Below are 8841 nucleotides of genomic sequence, written 5' to 3' on the forward strand. Positions count from 1 at the left end.
GTTGTAGCGATGCTTTCTTTTCCCAAAAAAATGTGAAACGCATAAATGGTTTTATTCCCAGTTTTAAAAGAATTTATTTTAATATAATTTAAATAGATTTTACACACTAATAGCAATATTGTATCGCATATCGCATTATTTAACAAGGAATTGCACATCACATTTTTCTTCAATATCACACAGCCCTAGTTCGGAATCAAAGTGATGAACCCCATTAATTTCAGTGTCTTACAAGCATATCCACTGGCAAGTTGATGAAATAGCAGTCCTTTCTGACATCTTAACGCTTTAACTGACCTCTCATGAGTCTAACAATAGTGGTATTTTTATGTTGCCAGTTTTGGTTAACGTTTTTTTTACGCAATCACAAATCAAGAAAAGTTGCCATTTTATAAAATGCAATACAAACAAGAATCTGTGATTTGTTAATTCCCTTTCAACTTATTTAACTGACAAAAGTACAAAGAAAATATTACCCATTTTTCACTGAACAACTTATACATTTTGTAAATATAAACAAATTTTGATTTTGATGGCTGCTACACACTCTAAAAAAGTTGAGAATTGGTATAGGAGGCAAAATGAAAGTGAATCCACAATAAGTGAATTGGTAATAGGTGAGGGTATCATAATCAAGTGTAAAAGGAGCATTCAAGAGAATTGTCAAACAATTCAAAAATCACATTTCTCAGCACAAGACTGCAAAGAATTGAGGTCTTTCCCAATCTACCATACATAATATCATGAAAAGATTCAGGGAATCCAGAGAAAACTCAGTACATGTAGGGCAAGGCAGGAAACCTCTTGAATGAGTATAACCTTCGAGCCTTCAGATGTCACAGCATGAGAAGCCATCATGCTGCAGTGTTAAACACAGCCACAGACTCAGAAGTACTTTGGAAAACCGTTGTAAGTTAAAAGTCTGCTGCTTCATCAAGGTAAGCCACTTGAATCTGTTATGCAATGACAAAGCTATACATCAGTTATATGCAGAGATCGTCTAGACCCGTTGAAATCTACGCTGCGGTCAAATGAGTCCATGTTAGAGCTTATTTTTGAACAAAAAACCTACATCAAGTTCAGTCCCAAAGATAAACGGGGAAAATCCAGAATTTCATCAGTGACAGGTACAAAGCAAACATCTGTCAAGGTATGGGGTACATCAATGCAGTAACAGCATGGGTTGGTGACTTACGTGTGTGTGAAGGTACCACTAATGTGGAGGCATACTGTACAGAGGCATATAATAGCATCAAGATGATATCTTTCCTGGGAAGCAATAAAATGCCAGGCCTCATTCAGCATGCACAACACTGGTTTTGTAGACACTACACTGAGTGCAGTCCTGATCTGTCTCGTACTTAAAATGTATGGCCCATCACGAAAAGAAGAATCAGACAATGACGACCATGGACTGCTGAAGCAGGTGTCTTATATCAGAAGAGATTGGGCAAAACAAAAAAAATCCACTTTCAAAACTCCAAAAAAAATATCCTCAATGGCCAAACTTTTAAAATTGTAAATAATAGGAAATGTGACATGACAGTGGTAAACATACCTTTGACACAACTTTTTTGGAGTGTTGCATCCATCAAAATGTCTCAACTTTTCTTGATTTGGGGTTGTATAATAGCTAATTAGAGTCTAATTACATTTAGATAACATGAACACCATAACCAGATGTCAGTTTGTTCAGGGTCGAGGACACACAGCGGCCTGGGGCTATATTATAGGAAACCTAAGTGCCCCATTCATAGTAGCTTATCTTGGTGCCACAGCATTTTGTACCACTGGAATAATTACCTTAAAAACATAATAATAATAATAATAATAATAATAATAATAATAATAATAATAACAATAAATTCAACATTCATGCAACATTGTATTTATTATTACTACAGACAATATTACATACTACATGTTACGTTTTAATATTACTATCACTATCACATTACAAGCTCTTTTAAAACCCCTTACAGAGTAACTAGTCAACAATCAGTGCTTATGTTTGAATACTGAAATTTCCACAAATGTGTGACACTGGACCACAAAACCAAGTCATAAGTGCAATGGGTATATTTGTTGCATTAGCCAACAACTATCCATTTTTCGTTTCCATTTTAAGTAAAGATCATGTTCCATGATGATGTTTTTGTACATTTCCTTCCGTAAATATAAATAAATAAATAAAACAACGAATAAAGCTATATAAACTATAGAACTATATAATAAACTAATAAATATTAGTAGTAGTTGTATCAGCAATATGTGTTACTTGCAATAATACGCTGCCTTGCAAGAACTGGACTGAATTTAGTTGTAAGGAAACATATCGAAAGTATACAAAATAGTTTAAAACAATAGTGATAAATAAAACACTCACTCTGTGTCGACGATCTTTTGCTTGAGAGTTAACAAAGCAGCCACATATTCATCTAAGTTCTGAAAACATAGACATACTATTATTAGCTTTACTTGCAATCAATCAACAGCCAAAACCACGAATAAGGAAATTCCTCAAACTAAAATCATGACACTTGTACCGGCATTAAACACCAAGTGAATAAACTAATAACAAACAACATTCAGTTACTTGCGTTGCCACTGACAGTTAACTGGAAACCACATCCATACGATGCGACTATAAATTTAAAATCAACAATGACCAAGACGGATGTAATATAAACAACATATATCACGTGTTCGTCCACTCAATCTTAATGTTTTTTAACAATCAAATAATTAACAAAATAACATAATGCGATATTAATTCTCATTGCATGGCCATCATCACTGGGGTAACGTTAACCATTTAAGCAAGCATGTTTAAGGAATACATTCACCTGATTTAAAACGGTGCAGTTTTGACAAGTGCCAGGAGTTGCTTCAGAGGCGATTCCCCCGCCTTTGGACTGGTTCTCCCCCGGCATCATGGTAAAGATTCAATAATATCAGAGGAATTGTATACGTCCCTCCGAATATATAAAAACGTGCAACCAAAACAAGCCCATCAGCTCATTGCGCATACAGCACGTTGACTGAGGACCCCAGGGGAAGGGCCCCAACTGCCCACTGTTAACGCCTGACTAAAAAATGATCCAGGTTCATAAAACTTTTTTAATAATTGTACGGTGATATTTTATACAAAATTAAACGCTTTATATAGTAAATTGTAATTTACAGCGTGAAATGAACGTGGTGTACTTTAAGGTAATTGGAGTATAATATAATAATACAGTACATCTAGGCATATTATGAGGGAGAAACATGTGGTATAAACCATAGTAGAAACAGCTTCTGACCGCTGTGAAACGATGTGTGAACAAGGATCTCGCTTGACAAAAAAATATCCTGGTCTGACAAAAACAAACGTTTTTCTGCCGCTGTATACAGACGTGGCAAAAAGGCTCGCTTTTCTCAGCAGTGGTTACGATTGACCATTCTAAATCTAAAATAAAATAAATTAAGTTATAATTTCGTATTTAATTATCCTTTTTTATCCTTTTATTGTTTCATTCATTAGTTGTGGTTGATATGTGCTGTATGCTTTTTCTGTATGTACCCAATTTCTATACAAAAATCTACACACGAACAGCGATTGGGGGGCGGGGGGGGGGGGGGGCTGACAAGAAAAAAACGTTAATTTGTAGGCTTCTATTATTTTATATGTTACCATAAAAATCAATATCAAATATATTCAAAATCAGTATGATAGACGAAGTATAACTTTTGGAAGGGAAAGAACGGAAATGCAATTTCACATTTGTCTGCACTCGTTTAAAATAACATATACATAGGAAAACGATTATATATTAATATACTGATGATTCTCAGATTGTTGACACCAATTTGCCAGTAGGTATGTAGGCTACACACTATTATAATGAATGTGTTGTTCCTCAGGGTCAGCATCCTCAGCCTGTCCTTGAAAGTAGCCTATTTCCTCTTTGCTTACAAACAATGGATGGATAACCCGGGGCCGGATAGAATATGGGCAGTGGTGGGATGAGCCCACCCAAACATCTATCTTGCCCACCCAATCAGACTTTGTTGATATTTTTTACGGTTTGTGCATTGATTAAGAGCAATCAGAGGTGGGCTGTGTTAAGTTTGAGGGCTAAAAATGCCTCCAAGCCCTAACCCCAGAAAAATGCTGTATTAACAGAAAGCACGTACAAGCTGGCTTCAGTTTGTTGTGGAAAGCAAATGCTCACAATCACAAGACTATATAAGGCAGAAATATTTGCATGCTATCAAGGTGCAAATTGTGGGGAGTTTTCATTAATGTATCTTCTACTTGTAAATGTAGCCTATGGTAAAGTTGCATTTGTTATAGCCTATAGTAACAGTAGGCCCTGTCATGTTTACTTTCAGAATTGTCATTGGATAGTGGAAACGTAAAAACTAGAGCAAGTGAATAAGCCCTCTCACCAAGGATATCCCGACCATAACAGTCAAAGTACTACAATGCTAAAGTAGAACCAATTCCCATTCCCACTCTTCCCAATGTACACTGAAAAAAGTTGACTTTGTGGTATGGTAAAATCTATTACATTAATTCATGTAATTATTACATTGTAAAATCAAGTTTAAGTTGGAACTATATATCTTAAGTAAAATGTACACAGTCTATTCATGTAATAACTTAACTGAGAAAAAAGAGTAAATTTTATCATATATTTACAAATAATATTTAATGTTTTATAGTCACAGCACATTCACCTAAAATATTAAGTAAATTTCAATCTGAAAAGCAAAGTGCATTTGAAAATGCGCACAGATTTTTCGCAAAGATCCAACTTGTTCAGTGGTGGCAGAGATGGTCATTTTGGGATGTTGCTTTTATGTGGCTGACTTATTCTCAATAAGTTTTAACTTTTCATTGAACGTGAGTTTTAATCACAATAACGGTAGCCAACGCTACATAAGTTCTTATTGTGAATTAATAGAGTTTTTTTTATGTCACCATTATAGCGATTAGTGTTTTCTTTAGTTGGGCAGTTTGGCGACTTTTTAATGTTAGTGTTTCTCTGGCTGCTGTGACTGAGTTTGCTATGGCAAGAAAAGCAGAGAAAACATGATCAGATGCTTTTAGCCGCTTGATGATCAGAATTTGATCATTGTGTAGTGGCTTAATTCACCAATCTTATACGTAAATATGAGCAATATACTATTAACCTTGTTTTATTCTAGAAAAGATCCAGCACAGTTTTAACCAGAAAAGTTGAATACATTTTATAACAGACTGTACCATAGGCGTCGCTAGGCCCTTTTTAGGGGGGCTTCAGCCCCCCTAAACTTATGCCTCAGCCCCCCTAAATAAAATGTGATTAACCTTTAAAACATATGAAACTGGCGGCAGGCTTCGGCTTCGTCCCGTTTTTTAGTCTGTCTCTCCAATCCGCAGTGGCTCTGAGCAGAGCGCAGCGCACGTCAGAAGCAGAGGTGTGTGTGTGTGTGCGTGTGTGTGTGTGTGTGTGTGTGTAAATCTGAGCGTCATTGGTCTGTCACCGCTCGTCAATGTCAAAATATTTGATAAAACCAATCAAATCAGAGTAGGCGGGCTTTATGGTCACACAGAAACTGCTGAGGCTGAGCGCAAATTTTAGCAGAGCAACTCGACGTCAAAGTAAGATAAATGCAGCTAAACTAAACATTCATGTTTGACAGCTTCTGCTTTAAGTCATAAATGTTAATCAAAAGAAAAAAAATATTTAGGCAAATGAATAAACTTGTTGTGTCTAATTTTTAGACATTTTTAACTGGAAATATGCCAATGTGATTCATAATGTAGGCCTTAACGAACAGAAAATATTAACCCGTTTAATCCCAAATTTTTTCCGGCAATGTGAGTACATGCAATTTACTCCTTAGACCTCCCTAACACTCAAATGGTATGCCTTCTTTGATTTTATGTTGGTTAAGTTAGTGAAATATTAGGTTTTATACTCGGTCACAATAGTGACCGGTGGGAAACAGCATAGACAGAATTCATACAAATTCTTCTATTAGACCTATTTACCGGTTTGAAACTTAAAATAACAATAAAATATCCAACATATAAGAATAAGATATGATTAGGATTTACTTCAAAACTATTTCTATTGTTCATGATACACAATAAAAAAAAAAATTGGGGGTATGAAAATTGCAGCCCATTGAAATAAATACAAAAATCTAGGTAACACGTTCATCTTCACTGAATAACGTGTCTGGCCAAAGAGAGGGGAAGAGGTGACCAACAAACCTTGAAAAGATGTAGGCACATACATGTAGTTATTACTCCTAAATATTAGGAAGAGCAACTTTGAACATTGAAGCACCAATTGGTAAATCCGAAATTTGGAAGTTTACAAGGTATATCTTATAAGGTTTATAAGGTATATCTCATAGATATAGATAGACAGACAGACAGACAGACATAAGTATAGACTGATAGACAGATAGACAGAAGTATAGATAGATAGACAGACAGACAGAAGGATAGATAGATAGACAGACAGGCAGACAGACAGACAGAAGTATAGATAGACAGACAGAGAGAAGTATAGACAGACAGACAGAAGTTTAGATAGATGGATAGATAAATAGACAGAAGTATAGACAGACAGACATATAGATAGACAGACAGAAGTATAGTTAGTTAGACAGACAGAAGTATAGATAGATAGACAGACAGACAGACAGAATGGATGGATGGATGGATGGATGGATGGATGGATGGATGGATGGATGGATGGATGGATGGATGGATGGACGGACAGATGGATAGTTTTCAGTTCAGTCTGTGAGAGAGTTCATATGAATAACACAGAATGACATAGAGGGGACATATTCTGTGTTATACTACCGGTCACAATTGTGACCGTCTTCTTTTATATGCATCCTGACAGCAGAATAAACCATGTATTCATATAATTTCAATATGTATGTATAGATGACCCTTTCATGATGATGTGTGCAAAAAATGAATGAGCTATTCAAAAATTAACTTTGATTAATTCATTACATTCTCCTGTCATTTCTGTGCTTTCACATTGTCATTGTGCTAAGATGGCAGTACCAAGAAATAAGTGTGTGTGGTCACACGACCAAACTATGCAGCAATGTTAAACCTGCCCAGAACTCATGTAGACATCTTAAATGGGTATTATAAATGAAAATTTGCTTCATAATAGAAGTTGCTTTTTAATACAACACTAAAATATTCGAGGAAAATGTACGGTCACAATTGTGACCGGTGGGATTAAACGGGTTAACAAAGCCATTTTCATCAGATTAGGCGTAAGTTTAATAATGAATGTGTATATATTGTAAATTAATATAATTCTATTTGTAACATTCAGTAAATTAAAAAAAAAACATCAGCTATTTCAGCCTGTATTGGGCATAAGATTAGTAGCCTAATGAATGTTCATACTGTGATTTTAATAAACTTAAAACTTTGATAAACAGTAAATTAACGTGTCTAAGAAAATTATTCATGAAACATAAATAGCAGTATGTTAATATGTAAACCATATGTTCACTTTATTCACTGACGAAAACGGAAAAAAAACAGTCAAAGCTCAGCGTTATGAAGAGACAGGGCAAGATAAAAACAGAGAAAACGAGAGATGTGGAGATAAGAAAGACAAATAATTTACTGCCCAGTGACATGGTTTTCAAGCTATTGTTATCAAATTTTTTGGCCTTCAGAACATCATAAAATGCTCATATATAGACCATAGAAATCAAAATTTTCTTGGGGGACCATGCCCCCGACCCCCCTAACATTTGGGATCTTGGTTAAACCTGCCTACATTATTGGGTATGATAATTGCATGTACAGTATGGCCATGCATTAAGGTATTAATATTTGCTTTATAAGTAATGATAAACAGCCAATATCTTCTGGGTATGCATGTTTGTAAGCTATTAGTTAATAGCGCAATTTGGACCCTAAAATAAATAGTGTTACCATTTTTTCTACAGGCCTACCCTCACTGGGGGCTGAGCCCCCCTAAAATAAAAATCATAGAAACGCCCCTGGACTGTACACTAAGCACTTTGAACACCTGCAAGCTTTTCTCACACACAGATATCAAGATTCAGCCTAAGAATCTCAGCAATGGTGATATGCTTCATGCCACAATGCATTCTGGGTGCATCATGCAAAATTCCTGAATGCATTGTGGCATGAAGCATGTCACCGTTTAAATTTTAATTTACTTGATTACTTTTAATAAATACAACCTGCTAAGTTACATATAATTAAGCAGCATTTACTAAATGTCTTAGCAAATGTTACATTTATAGTTAAGTACATTTTACTTGATACTGGCAAGTAATGTGTACTTGATATTACAGCAGTAAAATTTAATAAGAAAAATTGAGTGCAAATTGTTACAAAGATTTTATCAAGTAAATCCTACAAGTTGTTTTTATTAGTGTAGTTTGGGAATGTAAATCAGTGCCAAATCATTAGTTTACCTGTATTGAATTCCTTAAAACCAAACCATAGTGTATCACCAGGCAGGTATTCCAGAAAGCAGTTCATGTGACATACCCGGGCGTGTTTAAGAGTAAGTTAGTTATATAATTAATATACTTATATCAATATAACTAAAACATTTTATATAGTTACAGTTGTACACAATAGTATAAATTAATTCTAAATCACTGTTATAACAAGGTAATGTTTAAATGTTAATTCAAGGGGGTGGACTTTAGCCAGGTGAGCTGACAGAAATCAATTATTTGTGATTAGAATATTCCGAACAGGCTAAGAATTCCAGAGTGTCTTATCTGGATGTAGTTAAGTCAAGTCAACTTTATTATATAGCACTTTTACAGTGA

General features: G+C 35.0%; 1 protein-coding gene across 2 annotated transcripts in view; it reads right to left on the reverse strand.

Annotated features, from left to right (window-relative positions):
* The window catches only part of ice1 (KIAA0947-like (H. sapiens)), a 43062-nt gene extending 40013 nt beyond the window's left edge, over nucleotides 1–3049 (reverse strand). For both annotated transcript variants that reach the window (XM_067449229.1, XM_067449228.1), the window contains exons 1-2: nucleotides 2847–3049; nucleotides 2387–2445 (exon numbers count right to left, since the gene is read on the reverse strand). In XM_067449229.1, the coding sequence (XP_067305330.1) occupies nucleotides 2387–2445; nucleotides 2847–2936 (149 nt within the window). In that variant the 5' untranslated portion in view covers nucleotides 2937–3049. The remainder of the gene's footprint in view (nucleotides 1–2386; nucleotides 2446–2846) is intronic.
* Between the last annotated feature and the right edge of the window lie 5792 nt (nucleotides 3050–8841).

The sequence above is a fragment of the Pseudorasbora parva genome, chromosome 7 (assembly GCF_024679245.1).
Source record: "Pseudorasbora parva isolate DD20220531a chromosome 7, ASM2467924v1, whole genome shotgun sequence".
In the NCBI taxonomy this organism is placed as follows: domain Eukaryota; kingdom Metazoa; phylum Chordata; class Actinopteri; order Cypriniformes; family Gobionidae; genus Pseudorasbora; species Pseudorasbora parva.